At 40.2% G+C, this 26,970-nt stretch overlaps 1 protein-coding gene across 4 annotated transcripts in view; it reads left to right on the top strand.

Moving 5' to 3' along the window:
* The window catches only part of nfia (nuclear factor I/A), a 118,216-nt gene extending 97,933 nt beyond the window's left edge, over nt 1-20,283 (top strand). For 3 of the 4 annotated variants that reach the window (XM_058401055.1, XM_058401054.1, XM_058401057.1), the window contains exon 11: nt 10,606-20,283. In XM_058401055.1, coding sequence (XP_058257038.1) covers nt 10,606-10,620 — 15 coding nt within the window. In that variant the 3' untranslated portion in view covers nt 10,621-20,283. The remainder of the gene's footprint in view (nt 1-10,605) is intronic. The other variant, XM_058401058.1, reaches the window with a different exon arrangement.
* The last annotated feature ends 6,687 nt before the right edge of the window (nt 20,284-26,970 follow it).

Raw genomic sequence — 26,970 nt, 5'->3', positions numbered from 1 at the left:
CTATCTTTGCTATATTTTACTTAGCAGATGGGTTTAGCTAAAGCTCTCAATTTTGTTGAATTAAATTATGAGCTTCCTGTTAATTCATGCTTAATGTCCTTCATACTAAAATGGCATATTACTTACTTACTTACTTACTCATGGAGCAGGGGGACTTGATTGTCATGAAGCGGATGCAGTAGGTTAGAATCAGACACTTTGTGTTATTCAGATCCAAATCAGCCGACTGAGGCAGAAAGGGGTTAACCTTTTCAAACTCAGACCTATTTATGATGCTCGATTTAAAATAAGTACATTAATTATGTTACCAAAGTAAAGGTAACACATGTGAGATTGCTTTAGAAGTGAATAAGTATATAGAATAAGTATATAAATTACCAGGTCAGAGTAAGAGAAGATGGAACAAAATAAAAAATAAAAAAAATAAATCCACCTGACTAAATTTAGAGAGTATGTCTCTTTGAATTCATGCAGAAGCAACCTAAAAACTCAAGAAATCTGTTGCATAATTTCTCACCTTTAATAAATCAGCTAATCAGCAATACAGGCTAATTCAACACAGAAACAAAAGAGAAAAAGTCAAAACTGGTGAAGATCAGCAGATGTTGTGCTTGGGAATGCATGGGAAAGGGGCAAATCTTCATAAGTTATTTGTTAACTGAAAAAAAAAAAACATGCAGATGGTAATCAGTGTCAATGAGTTGAGGTTGAGGTAATGAGTTGAGGTTGAGGTAATGAGTTGAGGTTGAGGTAATGAGTTGAGGTGGTTGCAGGGTCAGCAGTGGATGGAGGTGTGACATACTTCCGCAGTCATTGCATACAATTTACATATTTGCATCACAACATACTTTGACCAACAAGGCCAGTGTTTCATGCATATTGATATAATCACATTGTGAATCATTTGGAATATGTTTTCTTGCATTCAACTAAAACTTCATAACTGAATTGCTGAAGATGGAAAAAAAATCCAAGAAAACGCCCTCTCAAATCAGAAAGTCAGTATGATTTATTCAGCTCTGAGTTCAGCACCTGACTCAGAATCAACATGGCTGCATCGAGAGTAAACAGTTCAGTTCTGACCTTCCACTTCCTCTTAAAGCCGAATGCAGCGTTAAAACTTGGCTGACACTCTAAACTAAAGCTAGCTGTGTTTTACAGTGACAGGACTTGCTGACTCTAAGGTTAACACTAAATGTCATTCCTCTCCTGTGTATCAATTTAATTCAGCTCACAGGTGCAGAGTGAAAGTAAACACTTCTGTTCAACACTTGACTGTGAATCCTGCGATCAAATTATCCTGAAATCATTCATCAGAATTTGGGATTATTATTATTATTATTATTTCATTCATTAATTTGCAGCTCGACTATGCTTCCTCATCACCCTCATGTAGGTCTGTTCTCTACAAACAAAGCAGCTCTTGTGTTTTCCTGCCCTTCGGAGCTGCTGAAACCTTCTTTAATGGACCTGTGGTCAAAATGGTGTTGCTTTTATGAAAAGCCTTCCCTACGTTTTCAGCCAACACACTTAGCTTAGGGAGCACTAACTGGGCGTGTGGCCCAGTCTCACTCACTGATCGGCCAAAATCCTTCAGGAGCCATGATAGGAGTATGTATGAGGTTGGATGCAAAGGGAACATTTGCGTGTGTCCACAAGGATGGGAATATCTGACAGTTTTGATCTTGTGGGAACGCTTTTCTGGCCCAAACACTGCAGCTTTTATTCAACAAACTAAGATAACTTTTTGGTTACTGAGGTTAAGGATAGTTGTAGGTGTAGTGTAGAATTGGTAAGCTGTAGTATCGCCTATGTCAGTAATTTCTCCCAAGAAAGATCATTTTCTTAAAGTGTGTGTGTGTGTGTTGCTCCTGGCCTGCTGTATTGACAGTGGCCTGTGCTGGTTGTGGTGTGTCCAAGCTTGCCGCAGCCCCTATGTCGATTTATTGACTCCGTCACAGAGCGCGAGACGCACTTCCCTGAGAAGAATAGAGGCAGGTGTTTGTCATAGCAGACAGTAGAGGAGGGAGGGGTATTATTATGTATTGTTTAGATTTATTAATTTCCCCTCCCGCTATCCCTCTCTTTGCCTCTCCGTCTCTCTCAGGTGGCAGGAAGGAGGCTAAGCCTCTCTTTCACTCTGTGCGTCTCTGCGTGCTAGCTCACCCAGCTAATCCAACATTATTCATTACCAAAGCCTCCTCTGTGTTTGTCTGTGTGTGCGTCTGTGCATGTGTGTGTGTGTGTGTGTATCTATGCATGTGTCTGTGCATGCGTGTGTGTGTGTGTATCTGTGCATGTGTCTGTGCATGCGTGTGTGTGTGTGTATCTGTGCATGTGTCTGTGCATGCGTGTGTGTGTGTATCTGTGCATGTGTCTGTGCATGCGTGTGTGTGTGTGTGTGTATCTGTGCTTGTGTCTGTGCATGCGTGTGTGTGTGTATCTGTGCATGTGTCTGTGCATGCGTGTGTGTGTGTGTATCTGTGCATGTGTCTGTGCATGCGTGTGTGTGTGTGTATCTGTGCATGTATCTGTGCATGCGTGTGTGTGTGTGTATCTGTGCATGTGTCTGTGCATGCGTGTGTGTGTGTGTATCTGTGCATGTGTCTGTGCATGCGTGTGTGTGTGTGTGTGTGTGTATCTGTGCTTGTGTCTGTGCATGCGTGTGTGTGTGTATCTGTGCATGTGTCTGTGCATGCGTGTGTGTATGTATCTGTGCATGTGTCTGTGCATGCGTGTGTGTGTGTGTGTGTATCTGTGCTTGTGTCTGTGCATGCGTGTGTGTGTGTATCTGTGCATGTGTCTGTGCATGCGTGTGTGTGTGCGTATTTGGTTGTTATATCCCCACGTTCCCTTCACACCTAATACAAACAGAATCACATGTACGGTCACTTAGTCTACTCAGCTGGATTTGTCTTTACTTTTATCTAGTGCTCTGACCAATCAACAATGCTGATATCTCTCTAATGAAGAAAACGTAGAGGGTTTTTTCAAAGCAGAACGTTCTAATGTCCAATTTCATTTTAGCTTTGGGTCAGAGTTTCTTTCTTAAAGCCTCTTTGAGATCCCGATAACTTTGTCCCTGGTAATAAATGTGGGGTTTTGGGAATCCCAGAGATCTCAACTGTTATAGAAATCAACTGCTGTTATTGAGGCGTAGTTCTAATTATAACAAGTTATTCTATCCTAGAAAATATTATATCCTAAACAACTGGAATATAGAATTGGGGTTTAAATTGATGCCACTGTAATGCGTTTCTTACAGATTAGATTAATCCTAATCTAAACTTAAAAACAAATATATACAGTGTCCAGCTTCATAGGAGAAGAGAAAAATAGCAAAAGCTTTTATTTACCCAATTGCTAAATATGTCTACCTTTTTTCCTCAATATACAAACAGAGTAGGATTATTTGGATTCATTCTTCCTTGCTTTGATAAATAATGGTATGGAAAAAGGCTTAAAAGTAGATTGATCCTGTGACGCTGGACTTATGGAACATCCTGTAATGTCTTAAATATATAACTTGATTTACAGCAGTTACAAAATAATATAAAATGTTTTGAATCTCCACTTTCATTAAACTAGCCTGTGATCATAAGAGGGTGGGTTTTTTTTTTTTTACTCTGAAAGGCTACAAATAGTTCAAGACCCCCTGCTTTATGTTAACACCCACCCACTCCTTTTATAACAGCAAACCAGACACAAAGCTGGTCTCAAGCCAGCTCTGAAAAGCAGCACCATTTTTCCCCCAACAAATGATTATCTCAATGAGTGCCTCTTTGACAAGATGATTGCATTGAAGTGTAAATATTAAAAGTGATTATAAGCTCTGTACATGAGAATAAATGAGGTTAAGCAACCATACTAAGGAAATTATACTGACTCTTCTGCAGAGTTTGGTTATTCTATATTATTCCAGTGGGGAAATACAGAGATGGAGGATTTAAGTGGGGATTATTTTTGTCTCTTTTTAGCTCACACTTCACAACTTGAGCAGTAGCTGGAGCAAGGTGCCCCGGTGTGACGGGGAAAAAGTTACCCCTGGCTTCCAGAGCAGGTGGCAAGAGAAAAAGAGAGACGGATAGGCGTGAGAGTGTTGAGAGTGTGACTGTAAGCATTCTCCACAGACTGGCCGTGGTAACCAGGCCTGGAGAGGCAGAAACAGATGGGTGGGGGAGATGAGAGAGAGACTGAGAGAGAGAGAGATGGAGAGAGACAGGGTAGAGGGAGGGTGGCAGTGCTACTGGCATTAGGCTTCAGAGAGACTGGCATGGGAGGTCAGAGTAGTGTGAGAGCACACACACACACACACACACACACACATGCACGCACATCCCAACCCAGTTCAAGCAGACCCCCACTTTTGGCCCTACATCGTCTGTGCTCTTGTAATCCAACAAAGGCTTTCACACACACACTCTCTCTCTCTCTCTCTCTCTCTCTAAACATTGTCATAGTAACAGACACTTTTACGGCAGAGCTGACTTTTTACCCTTTTGTTTTGGAAGACACCACCAGCAGCCCTGTGTTTTGCATCAAGACGGTTGAGTGACTCACACATGTACGGAATCACACACAGTTGGTTTTATCTTAAAAATGTAATCTGTGGTTAATCGTACAAAGTGTGTGGGGGACTGCAGCATGACCCTGATGAAGATGCTGTGCTGATAAAACACAGTTTTTAATCAGAAAGCACAGGGGGAATGGAGTGTGTGAGATGTAGAGTGGAGATAAGCCCTACAGCGTGACTCAAACATCTCACTGACTCAGACACACACAGGACAGACTCCAGGAGAAGAACTCTTGATTTAATATACTCATTATAAAATGTTAGAATGCAAAAGAGATAATGACAGTAATAAACTTCTACACTGTGTGTCAGCTCTGTGTAGTTAAAGGGTTTTTTTTTGTTGTTGTTTCTGCGTGCATAATGAACATAATGACTTTAAATACTGCATATAGGAAGAGAGACAGAGAGAGAGAGAGACAGAAAGAGAAAGAGACAGAGAGAGAGAGAGAGAGCACTGGAAAGAGTTTATATGAAGAGCTTCTATAATGGAGTAATTTTAGTGTTTTTTATTCGTACTTTAAGTGAGTCGTTTAGCTGAAAGATGGCTCTATCGTTAAGTTGTAAGGCAGCCACTGCACACTCGGTTTAGCTTGCTCAGCATACACAGAGTTTAAGTGCACTTTCTTCTGAGACCAGAAGGGGGCATTACTTTTTCCCATCCAAATTAATTAGGGCAGATTAATATCAGCACAGTGAGGCGAGTTACTCTCCACTCACACACTGAACACAGATACAGGAAATACAGAGCAATAATCAGATCTAACACTGCCCTACACCTTACACTGCCGAAGAATGATGATGAAGGATGCGGATAAGATCGAGCCCCCGGGCCTGAGCCATTGTTTTCAATACTCTAATAGAGCACGGTGATGTCAATGAGCCCCCTGCTCCTGTCCCATTCAGAAGCGTAAATAAGTAATGCTGTAAATGTCCGCGGGGAAGGCGGTGTGGGGACGGACGATTTCACTGCCACTCTCCGCTCTCGACCTGGTTTGCATTACATGAGGCTGAATTCCTCCGAGATGACACTCATCTGAAGGCACTTTAGTGGGCTCGCTGAGTCAGCACTCCACTGAGCTGATGAGATTACTCCCGCCACTGGCAGAGAGTTACAGGAGCAGGCAAAGATCCCCTCTCTGTCACTCTCTCTCTCTTTCTCTCACTCACTCTCCCTCCCATCCTTCTTCCATTTCTCATTCTCTCACTCCCTGCTTTACATGATTTTTGGTGTCTGTTTCAGTCTGTGTCTTTTTCTTTATATTCCTATAATTCTCTCCGCTGTTTTAAACTAAGTTTATAAATGTCTGATGGATGGATAAATGGATGGAAGGATGGATGGATGGATGGATGGATGGATGGATGGATGGATAGATAGATAGATAGATAGATAGATAGATAGATAGATAGATAGATAGATAGATAGATAGATAGATAGATAGATAGACAAACATGTAAACAGATGGATGGATGGATGGATGGATGGATGTCCCATATGTCCTCCCATCCCCCTCTCTTCCATTAAATCGGCTTTCACCTTGAAGGCTAAGCTTTTAGTCAGGACACGTCTGTGGCTGAACACTACAGCTGCCTGTCCATTACAACCAGTTCCAGTTGTAGATCAGACTGGCAGAACAATACGCTGCTTGTTTGTACTGATTGCTATCATGGAAGTTCACCTCGGGCTAGCAGTGAATTTTTCCACCACTCCAAAACCATAATCCCTTTAAAAAGACCCCTTAACTAGTGAATATATGCACACACACACACATATTGGTTTTATCTGTGTAGTGCCTCAGTCTGGATGTTCAAGCAGGCTGGAGGAATCCTTCGTTCTGGATTTCCCCATGATTACCAGCTTCTAGAGGCAGAGCAATAGACAAAGCTAGAGAGAGAATGATGATAACAAAATAATATGAAGTCTCTTTCTTTCTTTCTATCCATCCTGCAAGTATGTAGGGAAGCCCTGACCCTATCTAGTCTCCCTCACACGGGGCATGGCGCTCGCCCTGTGCAAACATTCACACACTGCACAGGCACTGCCGCAGGAGAGTGGGAGATCGGCTGTGGCAGGGCCGAGAGTGTTTAAAACAGAGCAGAGGATAAGAGAGGAGAAGGAAGAATAAGAGAATAGAGGGACAGTGGTTTCAGGCCCAGCAGTGTGGTTGTGGAGCAGAGGGTGGGAAAGGAGAAAGGCTATAATTATGAAACCACACAAAAGCTGCTCCTGCTTCTCTTTAGTTTGTATGGAGAAACCAGGCAAAACTGAAGAGCACACTGTGGTTTGTGTACAATTCTTTCTCTCTATTTTCTCTCCCCTAGTACATGGTGAAGACTCCAGGCTACTGTAGACAGCGTGTCAGCTTGTGGGCCAGCTTTTTGTTTTTTTGCTACTATATACCAGTGTAGTCTATGACAGCAGAGTGCTTCGCTGTGTTTCCTTCAGCTTATGGACTTTTACTGTCTAACAGTAGACACAACGCTCAACACAGTCAACAGTCTGTCTGACCTACACTATAGACCATGTTCAGCTCAGTCATGTCGCACAACAGTCTGTGGACTACATTCAGAGCGAGCAGTGGGGTATCGATGCCAGAGTATTCAAACCTCAAATGTAAATACATAGATATGAGGGTGGAAGCCATATTGTTTAATAAAAAAACAGATTGATTGATTTGATAATGACAACTAAGACTATTCATTTGATTTTTAAACTGTCTCTTGTTTTTATGTTAAATAGTATTATATTTGACAGCAAAGAAAAAACCTCTATCCATCTACAGTTTTGCATTTTTAATCCCTGAGTGCATATGTTCAAAGGCGGTGGTCTAGACGTTATTGAAAACCCCCGTCTCCGATACTTCTACTTAAGAAAAATCTTTATTTTACATTATCAGTATGCCTAACACAGAAGAAAAAGCATTGCTTTCCCTGCATAAATATTGACATAACTTTACAGAGTTGCCAAAAGAAGAGCTTTGGTAAGCCTTTATTTAAGGTTAAAGACTAGTTATGTATAATAAATTTATCAATTTAACAGCTGCTCTTCGGCTTTCATTGTAAGTGAGTTGCAAGTCTTCCATTCGTTTCGATCGCGTGCTCATACGCTACAGTTGTATTAGATAAAGGTCAGGTGAAAAACATAGTACCTGAGGCTCTATCAGTGAACGCTTTCATGTTTTCCCCAAAACACCTGATAGTGTCATCATTTCCTGATGACTTGAATTGTATGGTGTATCAGAGTATAGAAAGGAATACCGGATCTGAGAGCCATAAACGTCTTGAAACTGGTCTCAGGTCAGCAACATAATGTATTACAGCAACACACATGGAAGGCATCAAGTGAGTGTGGGATGTTGGAAAGAAAAGCGGGTGTGGGGGGGGGGCAGGTTGAAGCGAAAGGGATGGGGGGGTAGAGGCGTACCAGCACAGCATTCCTGTGGCTGTGATACACACCACACCACACACTGCACTGCACATGTGGCCATGAGATTCACTCTCGCTTCTGCTCCCACACACTCTCTCCTAATCACGGCAATATGCCTGAGTTGCTACCACAGAGAGGGAGCGAGAGAGAGAGAGAGAGAGAGAGAGAGAGAGAGAGAGGCACAGAGCGTGTACTTGTATGCATGTAAAACCAATTAAGTTGTACAACTACACTGTAGCTCGCTCCACCACAGTGCTCTTTGTGGGAATGTCTTTTAAAAGTTAAACGTTGGCACTTGGCAGTTCGTATGTTCCTCTCTGCTTTGACTTTGATCATGTTGCAAGTGTTAGTCTTACAAAAAGACAGACAAATCTCATCATAATGAGACAGCATATTAACTTTACACCATGTGCAGCTCTTCTCTCTCTCTCTCTCTCTCTCTCTCTCCTGCACATCTGCTGACTAAATCCTACCTGTCAGCACAGCACACTGCACTGTAACACTACCCCACTGTCCGCACACTTACCGGGGATAGATGGGAGACAACCTTATTTTCTTATTCCAACCCCCTCCCCTCTTTCTCTTTTTCTCAACGCCTGCAAACACTCATCTCCAAAAAGTCTTCTCAGGACAAGAAAAAGAAGAAGGGAGGGAGGAAAGGAGGGAGGGAGGGAGGGAATGGAAGAAAAGTTTGAAAGCAGACGTAGACAAAGACACAAGGAAGCTGCAGTGAGCCTGAGAGCAAAAGTCCCTAGTCAGCAAGTTCTATTGATTAAAAACTAACCTTCCAGTTTCTCCACTGCGCTCATGGCCAGCCGTAGAATTTAAACAAGTTACGAGTCTATGTGGTGCAAATGTGTGTGTTTATGCTAGGGAGGGTACTTACAGCCTGATAGAACCATTAAAGACATTACAGCAGCATTTGTTTTACATTTATATGAAATGTTAGCATTCCAAATGTTTTAGAAAGTCTGCATTGTGTCATGCACGTGGTAGTTGTTTGTTGTGGTAGTTCAAGGGCTAAAATCCCACTAACAATGACATAATGAGGAGGAAATGATATATTTCAAGTTATTTAACATATTCTAATTCTATTCAAAAGACACACAACATCTGTTAATAAACAATTGAAATATTTAATAATGATTTAATGTCAAATGAAACAAATATGACATTAATATAAATGTATTTGTGATAAACCACATCAATTCTATTGTATTCTATAAGTATTATACTATATTCTAAGTATTCTATAATCATTGATAAAATAGCTATAAATCTATGAAAATGATAACAAATATATTACATTAAATAAATATAAGTGATTAGGCAAACATTTGTCGATTTAAAAGACTCTGAAGCACCAAGTATGGTTTGGGAAGGCTCAGGGAAATTTGTTAGCCTCAGCAATGTAACACTGTCCAAAATGAGCCATTATCTTTACTCTGATTGGCCACAAAGTTTAAAAGCCTAATTAATCCTGTCTCCTGATTGGTGTATACAGAATGATGGCATGTAGAAAAAATGGGAGGGAGCATGGGAGAGAGAGAGAGAGAGAGAGATTGCCGAATCAGTGTTATGTGTGCACTTGTTTTGCCAGGGCAGGGCAGATCAGAATGAAACAGAACAGTGATGAAGGGAAGGAAAAGTGTGGGGAAAGTGGGATTTAACAAAACAAGAGAAAGACAGAAGTCTAGGAAGAGCTACAGAGTTGTTAATGATAGTCACGTATATGGGTGTCTGGTCGTCCTTGGCAACCAGACATGATGTAACACCAGAATGAACTTGAACTTGAAGGAAGAGGGGAGGGGACGAGAGATCGGAGAGAGGGAGCATCAGGGAGAAGGAGGGGAGGGCACTTTGCTCACTCTCTGGAAACATGAACAATAGAGCAAGGCGATCAATAAGCCCATTTCACTGAAGGATTAGAGAGAGCAGAGAGCTGGACACTAAACTCCACTGGTGCTTGTGAAACAGGTTACTTCCTGCTTCTGCAGAGGAGTCAAGCTGAAGCATCTCAGGGCCAGAAGGCAATTCCAAACAGAGGAGGGGAAGGGAAAGGAACAGAGAATAGAAAAGAGGAAATGAACAGAAGGAGGAATGGAAAGGAGAGGAGATGAAGAAAGAGGGGAGGGCAGAAAAGAAGAAATGAGGGGGAAAGAAGAAAGGAAATGGGAGAAGAGGAGAGGAAATAAAGAGATGTGAAAAACGAAGGGGATAGAATGAGGGAGGAAAGTAGATTAAGGAAGAGTAAAGGAGGGGTTTGGAGAGGGTTAAAGAGGAGAGTAGAGGAGGAGGAGAAGAGGAAAGGTGAGCTGTGTAGTAAACATTCCAGAGTCTAGTTTAAACCATTTCACTGATAAACACATTACATAAGAAGTGTATTATGGTCTGTATATGTTTTCAGATCTCATAATGCTAAAAAGTTTACAAATTACTGATGGAAACAAAAAGAAAGTAAATGATTTGAGTGACACAGGAAAATGCCAGTGTTAAATGATTAAATGTAGAAAAAACACTCTTGAAAGTGAAGCCGTCTTTCACCTTTCGCCAGGTGAATTTTATTTGTATTTGTTCTGACTGTTGCTGTTCTCTCTCGTCTGTGCAGTGGTACCTGGGCTAAGGACACCAGATTCAGACCGGCCTCTCCCGAGCTCAAATGCTTCTCCCTGCCTCCCCTGAGTGTGACCTTCTATGTGCCCATCGGTGTGACGCGCCAGGATCTGCCGGCCGCCCTCAACGCCCACAGACCCAGCAGCATGGCTACAGCAGAACCCAGAACAAATCCAAACAAATCAACTCAACACGCTTACAACAAACATACTCAGTATCTGTATATCCCATATATATTCCTCCAGATGTATGGTTTCTATTCTTATATTCATATATAGTAACTGCCCAGGTCCTCTATCTTCGGGAGATTGGGCTTGAAAACGGAGAGATCTGATTTACTTGGAACCTTGCATGAATTTTTTTTTTTTTTTTGTTCAACCAGATAAGGAAAACATAATGTGACACAATCAAAGAGCTTCCTTCAGTCCGTGACTGTACCCAGTCTCATCGAGAGCCGAATATCTTTATCACTAATTCCTGAATTTGTTGCAGTTTCACGTATCGGCTACGTGATTTGATCATCCCGGACTGGCGCTCCCCGTGCTCCTCTCCCCCGTGTTTGGCAGGATCTGGCGGATCTGGCGGTTTTCGGGTAGAACCCTAGTTCTGCTTGTGGACTTCTTACAAAGGTTTTACTTGGATCAGATATTCCACCAGCTAAAACCTCTCTCTTGACTCAATAGTCTGCTCTGACCAGAACTGTTCATCCATATCTTCACCGCCGAGACCTTCAGCGCCATGCCCACGGCCCAACAGACTTCATGTGCCGGGAAATGGCAAATATGAGAAGAAATTCCCCTGGTTTGTGTCTCGGGGCAGGAAGTGAGAAGATGGTGATGTTTGATATGAGCTCAGAAGGCTGTAAAGTGAAGAATTAATACGGGAGATTTTTTTTTTTTTAAAGAAATTGTCTCCCAATTGTCTTGGAGATGCGTTCATATTTTGTTTTTGTGTTTTTGAGTCATTTCAGTTGTTTCTAATACACCCCATGTAAAGTTCTGCTATTAGAGAGAACGGGCGGATAGAAAGGCTGAGCTTCCATTCATTAACATGACATAAGACAAGCATAATTGGTGGTAAATGGAATTTTGAATGGAGGAAAGTGCAATTTTGTTGGAAAGCTGTCAGATTGTTAAATATCTTTTGTAAGATAGATCATTGCAGCGATTGTTGAAAAGTATATATCTATATATATTTTTCTTCCTAGTCCATTCACACCTCTGGGACTCTAAAATATCGGGGTACAAAAATAGATCAAATAGCCTAGTGAGAAATAGAGGGAGCTGTACGTGCTTATTATTATTATTATTTTTCTTTTCTTTCTTTTTTTTTTTTTTGGAAATGTTCGTTCATCTTTGTAAATTTGTTCGTATTGTAGAACAAATATCCCTTTAAGGAAATTTAAACAATCAATTTTAAAACATTTTGACCACATCATCCACTCATTGACATTTAGACTGCTGTGCAAGTTTGTTTCCAAAATGCGTATTAACTTATTTTAACGAAGCACATAATGCAGGAGCAGTAGCTGTTCTTAATTTCTCATCAGGCAAACTCCATTGCATGTAACATAAGAAAGATTTGATCATATCAGCAGCTTCGGAAATGGTTGGTTATGAGAGCTCTCAGAATAGGAGGACTAATCTGTGGTCAGTTTCTAGATATATATATATTTTTTTTCGATGTTCTGTATGGACAGATCCCAGCACTCTTACTCGTAAAACCTTTCTACATTCAGTATGGTCCTTTTTCTTCTTCAGCTGAAAGCTCTTGTGCCTGTTCTGTGACCACAGACTGGTAGTCGATGCCGAGGTGACACACACACACACACACACACACAAAAAAAAAAAAAAACAAAAAAAACTTCTGTAACCTTTATGAAAGTGTTATAAACAAAACGATGAAGAAAAAAATAACAAATGTGAAGATCAGACAAAACACGAATGCAACCGCAGAGCGAAGCCTTTTCTTTTCTCATTTGCTTCGCATGCGATTTTAACCATTTATTCTTTATTTGACTTTTCTTTCCTACAGTACATATATAATGAATACACGTACACCTGACTCATCCACTGTTGATCAAATCTCAGAAAAGTAAGGAAAAAAAATAACTAAAAAAAAATAAAAAAAAATCTGCATGTTCTAGTGTTAGTGACAAATTTTTACATAGATTATGTAGAGTTAAAGTAGTGTGAATAAAGACACAATATTGTAATCCCAACTCCAGGCACTTGCCAAATCGAGTATTTTGTTTGGCCCCTTTAAACCTAGGGTATTTTTACTGCTGTCCTCACAATCAACCAGTCTTTGTGATTCTCTTTAGCTTCTCATCCTTTCTCTATATTGTCCCTCCCTCCTTTTGTCGCCTTTAAAACAATCATCCTTTTTTTTTTTTTCTTGCAAGAGCAATCCATTTTCTCTTCTCAAATTGCTCGGAAAACAATTGTTCCTCATCGATGTGCCTTGAGTGATGTTTTAGTCCTGAGCTGATTCACGAGTCGCAGTGCTTTTTACTTCCCAGATCTTTTCCACCATGCTGCTGCTATGCAGGGAATCAGAGAGTGAAGCAGACCATAGGAACATGTGCTAATAATACAGTAAGAGGAGCAGTGTATGAGCCCAGGCCTTGTGATACAGCATCCTTGTACGAGACTCGGTCTCGTGCTACTGTGTTAATCATGCGGAGGCCCTCGTTAGTTGTATAGTCAATAGGAAAAATAAACATTTATTAGTGTAACTGTTATAGTTCTGACACCCAGGCCCTAGGTAGTGTATTGATATTTATGGATGTTGCTGCAATTATTTCGAAATGGAATTTTTTATTTTTTATTTTTAGTCTTCCTGTTTTTGTTCCCAGAACAGTAAAAATAAGGAAATGAAAAATACATTAATGAACTAATATGCAATACTCGCTTGCACTCATTTTTCCTTTCCCTTTTTTTTTTTTTTTTTTTAACAAAGTTAGCGTTGCACTTGACTGGCTGGTTGTTGGCAGATTTGTTTTCATTAAAACTCCACACCAGTCGTGTTTAGGTATTCTACTTTCTTTGCGCTTGATCTAAATGACCATTCACGTATTAAAGTTCCTCTTTCTTTTCCTTTTGGTCACGAGCAAGCCTTAAAAAACAAGGAAACTTCCTCTCCAGTACAATGTTTAACATACATGCATTTAAAGATTTAAGAAATGACAAAACACCCATTTTATGTACATGTTGATCTTCCATAATAACATGTTTTCTTGTCTATTCCATATATATCATTTAAGAGGAAAAAAATATCGCGAAAAAAAATTTGTTTTCCAAGTGTCTGATATGGCATTTTAGTGGTTACACTTGTGTGTGTGGATTGTGTGTGCTTTCTTTCTTTCTTTCTTTTTTTTTCTATTATTTTTTGTTAGTGTGTCAGGATTTTTATTTTTTTAAATTTTTTTTATGGTTCTTGCCTACCCTTTAGTAATGAGTTGGGCATTATTTCCTTAATTATCTGCACTAAATACGAAAGAATGACGGTTTTGACGATTAAAAAAAAAAAACAACAACAAAAATAAAAACTGCTTCCAGGGCTTAAAAAAAGAGCAAAGGGAAAAAAAAATCGATTGCACGAACATTTTATTTTATTTTCTTTTTTTTTTAGTCACAGAAACTTAGTTTAGTTTAAAAGCAGCCTAGCATCTAATCAGCAGGATATCAGGCTGCGTGTGTAAAATAAAGACAAAAAATTGCACCCTTTTTAAAGAAAGACAAAAAAAGAGAAAAAGAATATAAAAGCAATAGCTTGGGCAGTTTGTTTTGTTTCTTGTGTCGTGTGTGTACTTTTGGTTAGTTTTCGTTTTTGTTTGTTTTTATTTTGTTTATTTTTGGATGGGGGGGGGATTACAAACAGAGTTTTGGGAAGAAGAAGAACAAATCTAATTGAAATGGAGAAGAGAGCTAGGACTAGGATGCCGCTGAGTATGGGAGATCTGTTGTTTGTATATTGTATAGTTTTATTAATTACACTGATTTTAAAGCTGCCCTATTTTATAATGCAGGACTTTTGTAACATTGATTAAATGAGGAAAAACTAGTGTTGTGAATTTTTGCATCGTTTGTAATAAGGCCACATCAATAGAACTGTTTCTTTTGGGTTTTTTTTTTTTTTTTTCCCTTTTGTTTGTTTGTTTGTTTGTTTGTTTGTTCTCTGGGGAACTGGATTTAAGTTGAAAACTTTCCTGTTTCCTGATTTATCATTGTTTTCTTTCGCTTTCCTTTTTTGTATGTATTTAAAGCCTTTTTTTTTTTTTTTGGTTCCTTTCCTTCTTTTGATGGTATAGAGTATTTCCTATACTTGAAAAGTATAAGGTATTGAGGTGAAAGCCCCATTGTAAATGGATGTTACAAGTATGCTTGCTGTATGTTTTGAAGGTTCTTTGTTGCATCAGTGTTGATGAAGCTAAATTTAGGTAATTCTGAGGATGTTGGTAAGAAATGAGAGCGTTTTTATGCATTTTAAAATTAGTTTTAGGCAGAAGACAATGACATAGACAGCCAAAGGATGCCCCTATTATAAATGCATCTAGGCATCTTTTTGTGTTCACCATTCCATGCAGGAAAATAAACAGCTTGATATGCAACATGATTCTTTTTCTCTTCAACATCTCTCCATCTCTCTCTGTCTCTCTCTCGCTCTCTCTCTGTCTCTGTCTCTCTCTCTCTCTGTCTCTGTCTCTCTCTCTCTCTCTCTCTCTCTCTCGACCACCTCTGCTAACCGAGCATGGAGTCACAGCACGCTGAGAAGCATTCTCTCCATGTCACTACACTGCTGCGGCTCTTCTTATTGGCTCAGCTACACACACACACACACACACACACACACACACACACAGTTGGGATTGAAACGACTAGGAATGAGACATTTTATGGTATATCTGGCACCAGTTCTCATTCAAACTTTTCAGTTGTAGCGAGTATACACACTCTTTTTACTCCTTGAACAGAAAATATTAATTATTTGTTCAGCAAAGATTATTACACCTTCATTTTTTTTGGTCCACTGCATGAATCTTTCATAATGAAGTGTGAAGCCTGAGCGCCAGCTAGGCCATGAATAGATCTAGCACATTACCCTAAGCATTTATTCCCATCATACATTGTAAAATCATAGGCACTTAAATACAGCCTTGATTCCGAATCCTTGGTGTCCAGAGCGGTGTCCGTATGTTTGCTTGGTTTTTCCTAACCCACCATCAACACCTCGCCACACCTCAACTGCATACCCACATACATCATTTCCATCAATGGCACATTTCGAATCAGTTTCTCATCCCACAGACTGTATCAGATATAAAACAGATGTCTTCATGTTGAGGTTATATTTTTCTTCTTTATAAGACTTTATTCCACTGCAAATGTTTCCACTTTCCAATCACAGCCACAGTCAACTCTTATGTCGCGGTAATTGTAGACGAATTTGTGAAAAGGGAGGAAAATTTAAGAGTAGCTGTGCTGTAACTGCACACTGAGGGAAATCTTCTCAGCATGGTTCATACCAAAACTATTACCTCCCACCTCGACTGTTGACTTCTACCCATGACTCCCATCTGCTTATGAAAGGGTTAAAGGCCATCATGTTATGAGGCTCCGTCGCCGTTGCTGTCGTCACCACCATCTTTTGTGTGATTAAACCTTTCCATGTGATTATTTGAAATAGTTATGACAGGAGTCTTGTGGGTGGTTTGAAGTAAAACTGGCCAGAGTCTGAGGTGACATTATATTAATATCAGGGTAACATTCAGTCACAGTACAAAATTCTACCATCAAACTAGAAGACATGACTGATATAGTCCGCAACCTCATTTTTGTGTCCTGGAGGACGTTTTCAGGCATGGGAAAGTGCATGTGTGTGCAAATCTTTTCTACTGCTGGACAATCAGCACCGATTAACAAGCTCTCTCACGTCATGTCCATTCACTTATTTCCATTTATGATATAATCTGGTTAAAAAAAAACAAAAAAAACATTGAAAGCCCTTCAAAGATGTAGTTTAAGGAAAAAAACCGTCTAACATTTTTATACGGACCTACAAAGAAACAAAATAGACGCAGCCCTGTAAAACGCAGAATCAGGCTGAGGCAGGTAGCTTATCCGCATTCTCAACTAATCCAGGCGCTTTGTCACTCTCCCTACTAAAATTGTTGGTGCTACCTCGGTTGATAAGACAGAAGATAACTCCAGACCATCGTGAGCGATCCTGCTGATCCACCTAGCAGTCTTATCTGCATGAGAACTATGCACTCGTGAAATGAACGCTATTCCAAACCAAGTTTGGTATCTACCTTCGTTTAACTTTTACCTTTGTGTCATGGATTTTTTTTATTTAGTTCAACTTCTGTTGAAATGTAATGAAAAAAAAACAAAAAAAAAAACAACGTAAAATAAACGCAAACCAGCATTTTAACTGATACGTTTAAAATTGTAGTGCCTGTGAAAATCTGTATAATATTGCTCTTATTGATAAATACGGTTTATACATTTTTTTTGTCTCTTAACACCGATAGCCTTTGCTGTGTTTCAGAGCCCTTGGACTATAACTGATATTCAATATCCATGGACTATAATCTGCATGATCCCTCTGTACTCACCTAGTGAAGCTCTTAATGAATATGACTAGAAGAAGAAAAAAAAAACTTTTTTAAAAATCATTTTCTTCAGAAAGCTGTCTCTCCCAATGAACAGATTTATTTATTTATTTTTGTTCAAATATGCTCAGTCTAGTGTAGAATCAATTACATTTACTCTATTTTCACTTTGTTTTTAGACATTTGTGTCATTCCTCTCTCATACAATATAGTCCTCTTATATACAGTAGTAGCACCATGGAAACCACACACACACACACACACACCATTCTAGCATCAGCAGGCCGAAGGGAAGATCCAAAGGGGTCTTCATTTGATGAAGCGTCATGTCCTGGCGAGAACAAAATCACATAAGTGATTCCCTTGTGTTGTTGAAATTGTTGAGCGCTAGCCTCAGTGGACCGTGGATCAATGCGAGGATCTTATACGAGGTGTTCAGCCTTACTTGAGGCAAAAAGGAACCTTGCTGAAGAGCGTGTGGATTGTGCAGGGCTAGGGGAAGTGAGCTCTGGTGGCTCTCAGGACTATTTATTGATGTGAAAGCAGATGGAGCGGGTCAAAAGTTAAGAGTCCAGCCTATCAAAGTTGAGAATACCTTTTTGAATGGCAGGAACGCCTTCGCTGATCCTTTAGTCTGTGCGGTGACTTGGTTGTCCAAATTGCTGAGTAATAATAGCAGAATTTGTTGAAAAGATGTCGCACTTTTTCACCAACAAGGTGCTGGTGTCTAAATGCAGCAGTATGTTGCAGGTCTGGAACCAGGGTTTGGTTACAGAATTCAGATTGTTGCAGTGACAACAAATTGAGCGAGTCATTTTCATGACCATAATTGAGATAAGACACGGATTACCCAGAGAGTTTTAAATATCACAGTAAGAATGAGTGATCTGAGAACAAAATGAACACCTAACTGCCAAGTTTGAGTTACAGAACTTCATTTAAGCAAAAATTGGCAAAGTCGTGTCTCTCGTTTCTTTCTTCACCTGTTGTCTGTACTGATTTCTCTGATGTTTATAGACACAGAAGGAGTTGATAAAACCCCCCTTTTTTCTTCTTTTTTTTAGAAAAATGTTTACTATTTTTACACCATTCAGAAATTAGTACAATTCCTGATCTCTGGTTTTTCAGGACCAGCTCTGTGTTGTTGGAAAAGTGTTAGGTGCATGCAATCCTGTAGTGTCAGTGTGTGTAAATAGTGATATGTGACATTTGTGACTGAAATGGGAAATTTTGAAATTCAGGAAATGTGCTATCGGAGTGTGTTGATCATTAGTATGTAAGTTTGGATCTCTGAGCCTGATCTTATGAAGACAATCCTGCTCATCTCTGAACCGAGCCGAGTAGCAGAATGCTGTGTGATGCTACACCGCCGTCCTCCAACCATCTCCACACATCCGTCATCTTTATCTTCACCCTCCCTATACGCATCATTTGCCTTTTACTGAGTAATCAAACTTCAGTTAAGAAGAAATCAAACGAAACCTTGTGCCTCTATTACACTTGCTGATGAGAAACTGTCATTTCAAGCACCCGGTGTTTGTTATGTCATGTTATGGGTTCCATCACTGATTTGACTCCATTGTGGTTCTGTGTTAAACCTCTGTGACTGACTGCTCTCTCTTTTTTTTCTTTTGTCCTGGAGTCATATGTATCGCTTAACGTAGAATCGGTTTTCGGGATGTCGTATCTTGATGTAGCCTGTTGAATCCGTACAGGTTAGAGTGAGCTGATCCTACGTGTGCTTTTTAACTCTGAGTCACCTGATACATATGGCCTCTGAGCTAATCTGAGTACCTATTATTTGTTGTCTATGTAATGCCATTTTTCTTTCTTTCTTTCTTTCTTTCTTTCTTTCTTTCTTTCTTTCTTTCTTTCTTTCTTTCTTTCTTTCTTTCTTTCTTTCTTTCTTTCTTTCTTTCTTTCTTTCTTTCTTTTTCATTTCTTCTCTTTCTCTCTTTCTCAGCCCATTACTGTGATGACCACATTCATCCACTGATTTACTGGAAGCAAGATGTGCATTTCCTATGCAACAACATCAACTGAAAAAAAAAAAGAGAGAAATAAAGACGCTAATGCTGATCCTCTGCGTCACCGTGTGTTCCTTCCATTACACACCTTCGAATACTGTACACCCACCAGATTAGTTTTTATTCTACATCACGCCATGCTTCACTTTCAAACACGGACAAAAAAACATGTGACTGCCGCAGACTTGCACTTGGCATGGCACTTGGATGGGCTGATTTGACAGGCATTAAGAGTGCAGTGTGTCAGAGCCTTTAAGAGGTGTTTGGACTAATCCCGGCACTTTGTGGTTAGTTTGCTGAAGCCAGCTGTCTGGCTGACGATGAAAAGCTAAACTGTGCTGCCATCTTTCTTTTTTTAACCTCTCTCTCGCTCATTCTTTCGCTTTGAATCGTGTGTTTTGTTGCCAAATGTATCTTTCTACCTGTCAGGTTTAATGCACAGTCCATGCAGAAAATAGAGCAGAAAATAGAGTCAGACTTTAAATGTAAAATTCTGCAACACATATTCTGTAGGACTATGTATAACATTTTATTGTCGTAATCCTCTGCTTTACTATAAGCAAAGACATTAATAGGTGCAAGACACTCAACACAACCTGAGTGTGTGATAAGAGCCACAGAAACATGGACCGTCTGGGCAGAGCCCAAAAGTGGTATATTTCAGATAGTCAAACACAGCAGAATACAAAACCAGCAGAAAATAATACTCAATACTTCTTGAACCTGTGTCATACTTTCCTATGTAATACTCCATATGGTCTCTCTGACCCACCTTCCTGATCATTTTACTTTGACCAGTCGGGAACTGACTTACTGCCATGAGTTATAAATACAACACTTACAACCCTTCAGAATGTGATGTACATTGTAAAATAATCAGCTTCTTGGTGGGTGTTTAAGGTCGGACAGCATGATACCACTCCTTTGTCGACCATTTTGCTATAGCAGTGGGTGTTTTAATCCTTACATGCAGCACGAGAGCCAATCTCGTATGTGTCTGTGACTTATCAGCTCTTCAGCTTACCTACTTTTACATACAGAAAAATATACATACAACTATATACGTGTGGGAATATGTATGTGTAATAAACAGACATGAAGTGGATAACATAAATCTACATACTGTGTGTTGTGTATGTTTTATGTGTTAATCCACAGTGAGAATGATTGACAGCTGGTGCAGCTCTGCTTTAGCTACACTCAGCTCTCTGCTTAAGCACACAACTGCTGACAGACTGATCTCCTCTCTCTCTCTCTCTCTCTCTCTCTCTCACACACACACACACACACAAACACACACACATTCATGCTTTCTCTGAGAAGCGGTGTGACAGTGAACTTGGATTCCCTCAGGGGAGCAGCGGAGGAGGAGGATTGGGTTACAGCACGAGAGACAATCCTGAACCGAAACCGTAAGAGGCCCCGTGAATAATGCACAGGCAACACTGGACGTTAGGTTTTATGCCTTGGACACACTCCTTTCCTCCACCTGAACTCACATCCACCTTCTCCCTCAGGGCCAAGAGGGCACAGGGTCACAATCTGCTGTGTGAAAACAGCATCCAGGTGAGACTCCTACACACAACTCTCTCTCCAAATACACTCCCTATTATAAACACACACAAACAAACACACGTACTGACTGATACATCCACTCTCACAGCTTCAGCATACTTCACTGAAAAAAAAAATAGATCAGAAATTAAAGAGCAAATCTGAGATTTAGCATTAAATTCAACCTGTTATCATAATAAACCAGGTTCAGACAGACTTTGGAAGAGAAATATGTTTGCATTTAATTATAGCAAGTAAATAAGTGGTTTTTAACACTTGACCTTCAGGAAAATTACAAAGTCAGTTAAAATATTTTGTGAAATTCTTTATTTCTGTTTTGTACTATAGCTATTAGATATAAGTTCAACTTTTACACAGCAGAATTAAGACACACTGGTCTGTGTTAGGATGATTTTTGCCCATTTTCTGTAACTTAGGTTTTTTTTTTTAGCCCAAATAGCTTGCTATTTTCCTGAATTACGAGACCAAATGATGGCTGTTGTAAGAACTGAAGAACAAAGTGACTGATCAAAAGTTTTTATTTTTTCCAAACCTTGGGCCAGCTGTTTGTAGTCTAACTAACATCTGCCCTGAAAATCAAATAATAAAACTGAAGTGAATAAATATAACTACAAAAATCTCTAGAGATGGATTTTAAACCAAACAAAAATAAAATCTCTCATTCATTGCTAAAATGTGAAGCTACAAGAGGAGTTGTAAATATTTTCTTGTGTAACTGGATGCAATTTAAGCCAAATAATTCTTACATTTGTAGCCAATCTTTCATGGTGCAGGTGTACTCCTAAAAATGGCATTGTGGGTAAAACATGAACCATATGTATACACCCAGACTGTTTTTTAGCACAATTTGGAATCAACCATTCATATTGAATAATTCTATTTTAATTTTGGTGGCTCAACTCTAGGTTCCACCATAATATATGATGTGATTCTAACAGTTTACCCAGCATTCACCAGTGTCTGGCAAATTAGTTACCAGAAAATTAGAAGTCATGTGATCATGTAGAAGCTGATAATTTAGACCCTACACGAAAATGAAGCTGAATATTAAACACACATTGAGTTAGAATACATTGTGATGCTGGCAGCTTTTAGATTCACTTCATAAATTTTCAGAGAGCTCTCACGCGACTTTACTACCATCTCATCATTCAGCTTCACCACAGAATCTCCTTGTTTTTCCTCACTTTTCTTCTCAGACTGTAATCTCTCGTAGTATATAAATGATACATTTATAGTGGAGTGACTGTTTAACACCATCCACATCACCATATCATTTTTTTTTTCCTGTCTAGAAGTGCAAATCAAATCCAGAGCCTACTTCTTCAGGCTGTTCCATGTTATTATGAGACTGGTCAAAGTGTTGATCAGCGCTGACCCAGTGGACCAGTGAAACTTATATGAGTTCACGCCAGACAAGCTGCGATCAGCCATTTCGTGTGAGGTTTAATAATCACAGATTTGGCTTTCAGTCCCATGAGTAATCAGGAGAACGTCAGAAAGCCTCCTAATTGCGGTACGGCAACAAGCTCTGAGTGCAAAACCTGAACCTCTGTGGCCTGCTCCTCAACGATTTGAACCAGATGTCACCTCCTAGGCTGGATGTTTTTTTTTAAGGATAGCTAGCAACAAAATATGCACAGACAAATGGAATTCCTCGAAGACGAGAAGGTGCAGTTAATTAAATTAGACTGTGCATATGGGATTGTTTCGGGGAAGGGAGTAGGGAATACGTTGTTCTGTAAACTGAGTAAAGCTGATCAACGGTAACAAAAAAGTCTCGAGTTCACACATCAGGTCAGCAGATTTATTGTGTTTACATTTTATATCTCTTTGTTTCAGCATGACACTGGGCCTCTAAGGCACTATTGAACTTCTTCTTTGGTGGCTAAGACCCAAACGTATTAATTACTGCCTGCAAAAAAAAAAGCAATTACACCTGTTCCTTTTGTGTGAGTCACACAAATAAAAGCTCCTGTCCAAGGTCCGGTCAGTATGACCAGGATTACCAGGGCTCAGTAATCAAAGGCTTCTCAGCTGGACAGAGCTGGCCTCTCAGTAGCACAGAACAGACCCACCAGGTGATAGCGAGTCCATTACCATATTATCACCATAGGCACTGCTATTAGGCTGAAAATTACAGGCCAGAGTTTCAAAAAAGAGCGATATTCATGCCGAGATCGGTAAAACAGCTTGGAGCCCCTTTAACTTCCTCCTCTACTGTTTCTCCTCTACTGCTTCTCTGTCTTTCACCCTGCTCTTATCACTGGCATCTGTCTCCTGCACTCTCCAGTTCACTCTGGCTATGTTTCTTAGTCTATTGTCTTGCTTTGCTTTGGCCCCATGCCTCCTGATCCTTTGCACTCGTGAGCCGTCTGTTTCTCATTTTTTGGCTTCTCTTTGGCTTTTGTCAATTCAGCTGAAAATTAAATGTGCTCTCTGGCATGACGTTGGGGCAGCAGCATGGCCAGGCGCAAAAATAACAGCTTTCATACAGTTCTCATCACCATGCCCCCATCTGTATCATATCAAAGTCAAACAGCACCAACCAACATTTCCTTAGTTCCGCTTTTATTTTGTTCAATAACCCTAATACTAATGGTCCTGCTTTGATTTTTACTCGTGTTGCTAACCCCTCACTGGATGAATGAGTCCATGCTTAGTCGGTGTATCATGGATTATTTGAGTAATACTTGTTACAGCAGCTTTGCTCTCAGGTGCAGCCAACTCAGATGATAAATGACTGGACAGGAGGAGGACCACAGCTCTCTCTGACCACAGTGAATGTAGAAGTTACAAAGACCTGAAAGATAGAGTGTAAAGACCACGCCTGGCCCCTTAACGACAATAACGGGCAATTAGTGAGTAGGATTATATCCCTGTGATCCACTGAGAAATTTGCATTAATCAAAGATCAAAGAACTGGTGGCTTTTGGTTACTCCTTTCAGACCACAAGCTCCTCGGTGTGATGCACACTGTGCTCTATAATGTGTGTCAAATGAAAATAATCCCCCGATTGTGTTGCTGTATTGATGGAAAATTACTATAGTCAGCCCAGTTTCATACAGAGGTACATGCCTGTATCTTATTAGTAAAGCTATGTGCGTGTTAGTGAAATATTTTTGCTAGTGGTCTTTTCTGCAAATAAATGATTCACCTGTTTAGCTGTTAAGTGTTGCAGCATATTATATACTGTAGTGGTCTATAGTGTAGAAATTCCCTGTTTGATTGTGTGGTTGTGTGTCCAGGACAATGCAGGAGAAAGAACAAAAGTCTATTAAAATTGCACACCACATTCACCATTGCCTCTTGTTCTACTATGAAAGCCAAATAGCACTGGACCTTTTTAATGAAAGACAAATTGCACTACTTATTGGATGTAGTCTCCTGTGCCAGCGCTTTGTAAAAAATTGCCTTCCTTGGTAAATTTCTGTGGTATAAGAGGATTAAAATACTCCAGGACATGCTGTTATTGGAAAATAATCAACTTCAGCGTAGTCACAGTCATTCCATTTCACGTCAGAATGCATCACATTACCCTGTCATTGATTCTTTTTTATATAACAGCATGCACTGTCGTTTTTATTCCTTACTCATCCTTACTCCTGTGGTGTTTTATACGTAAATCTTTAACCTGTGAGACATGGTGTTGTAGGTGGAAAAAGTGGTATAGGGATATTGAGAGTCCTAGAAGCCTGAAGAAACACTATATTTAAAAAAAACAGCAGCTGAGAGTATGTTTCCTATCAATTTTAGAGTACTTGACATTAAAGAAATTGCTCACATGAGACAACCGCTCACGCTTTCAAACTCTCCATAAACTCAGATCTTTTCTACTATAATGGATATTCAACAGCACAGCCATAATGCTATAGGTTCTCTTAGACTCCTTGCAGAGTTGCTAACTGTTCAATGGAGGAACGAGTCTTTGGTTTCATGGATTATTTGTGTAATAACCATTATAGCAGCCTTACTCTCAGGTCTGGTCCATTGAGGGAATAAATGAGTGGACAGGAAGAAGACTACAGCTCTTTACCACCGCAACTCTCTTCAGCCACAGCGAATGCAGAGGTCACAAGAAGATGGAGGGTGAAGACCACGCCTGGCCCCATAACAAGTGGGTAATTAGTGAGGGGAATTATATCCCTGTGATCAACTGAGAAATTAGCATTAATCAAAGGACTGGTCAGGCACAGAGATAGCCACTGGCTACGCCCTATCCAACTCTGAATGGCCACAAGTCACCAAGGGCACAAGCACAGCTTGATGTCCACTAATTGCCACCAGTGATCTTCTAGCCAGAGCAACAATCAATGGCATTTCCCAGTGCTTAATGATGTGGCACTGAGGAGAAGAGAGAAAGTAAGCCCTGGCAGGTGTGTGTGTGTTTGAGAACATAGAGCTTGGAGCTGAGGGATAAAGCATGATCTCACTCAGCTCTCAGCAGGCTGGGTATGTGGCATATTATGCGGTTAGATGTTCCTGTGACCTCAGTGGAAGGTTTTTCAGTTTGAAGCGCTTGTGAGTGAGAGATGGTTGGCTGGGGTTGATGACGGATTATTGTTTTATTTCATATTCACTCCTGGCATGTGGTGGGCTCCATCTGTAAGCACTAAAATGGCCTCCTTTCTGTGTCCTTAGTTAAACCTGTGGGGCTCCAGGGTAGAAGTGTTACAGTACAGAGCTTTTACACATTGGAGTGCCTTTTTGCTTCCCAGTAGCTGTATTGGGCCTTCAATACACCTTAAGAAGTATGTAGTTCTTATTCTGTTGTTACAAAGTACGACATATATCACTGAACTGCATTTCTAAGTATCAAGATAGGCTTTTTGTGTTCACAGAAAATATTAGGCTTTTTTTTTTAATTTAGTATTAACGTCTTAAGTTGCCATTGTTCTCTTTATTTTGTTCACACAGTATGAATGAATCCCATCATTTCACATCATTTCCCACTGGAGGTGACTTTACATGTTTGTGTATGGTGTTGGTGATTAATAGATGGTCGACTCACGGGCTTGCCGCAGCGGTGTGTGTGTTTAGGCACGGCTTTAAGAGACTGACCGAGCTGGCTGCTGACTCTGTTCTGTTTGGCTGCAGTTCCACTGTGGAGAGATGAGTGCGGTGGGCCACACTCAAACACACTGCAACCTTATTGCAAAGATCTTTTAAATAATCACCAAGCTGTTCTATCCTGATAGGAGTGGTCTCTTCCAGGATGACCCTGGGATGGTTATATGATTATGAAAATGGTGTAAATCATATGCACATATGACCTTCACACTTACCAGATTGCAAACCCAGTTGAATGTGTATGAGAGGTTTTGGAGTGACGTTTAGAGGTTTGGACAGCGTTCTACAGAATTTAGACAAACAGTATTTATTTCTATTTGTTGGTCCATCCAATATTGGTCCACTTATCTGCCATCCATCCATTGTATGATTTATCTTTATCTTTATCTAAGTCTCACGGTTCACCTTTTCACAGAGACACTATAAGACAGACAGGCAGAGAAACCCTGAAGGTCTTGTGTCAGCAGTGTCCTGTCTCTGGAGCACTGTGCTCCCTGATCTCAGCAGAGATGGAGGACACCTGTCAGGTGTGAGTGTGTGTTTGTGTTGATGTGTGAGTTTATGTGTATGTTCCCCTGGTTAGGCTCTATTAACTCTCCCTGTGGCTTTGGCTCTAAGCCCTCCCCTATGACAGCGTGGGCAACGCCTGAGGCTGAGGTACGCAGCCCCCACAGCGGGTGCCAGGCATTTGGAGGGAGCTCTTCTGACTACAAGATGATGTTCACACTCTACAGATGCACTGTGGCCTGAAAAAAAGAGAAACACTTAACTTTTTCCACATACTCGTATGTGTAGTCTTAAGCTGTTTGTGTTGCTCTGTTAGTGACCTCTGCTGAGGTCATCAAGTCAGCACACACTAATTCTACACCTCCAGATTTAGGGGTTTGTGCATGCATTTACTGAATGTTTTTGGGAAATTGCTGTCTGCGTGTGCTGTTATCACACCTTTCTTTCTCTCTCCCTTTTTTTTTTATTTTGCAATAAAGGGGATTCTCTTATTGTGCGTCCTTAATCGTTAGGGTGTAGGGTGTTGTTATACGAGGTGTGCCATATTATTTAACTTGTCCTCCT

This window comes from Hemibagrus wyckioides, linkage group LG10 (genome assembly GCF_019097595.1).
Source record: "Hemibagrus wyckioides isolate EC202008001 linkage group LG10, SWU_Hwy_1.0, whole genome shotgun sequence".
NCBI classification, from domain to species: domain Eukaryota; kingdom Metazoa; phylum Chordata; class Actinopteri; order Siluriformes; family Bagridae; genus Hemibagrus; species Hemibagrus wyckioides.
Note: the sequence above shows the minus strand (reverse complement) of the source record. Positions and strands in the feature narration are given on the sequence as shown.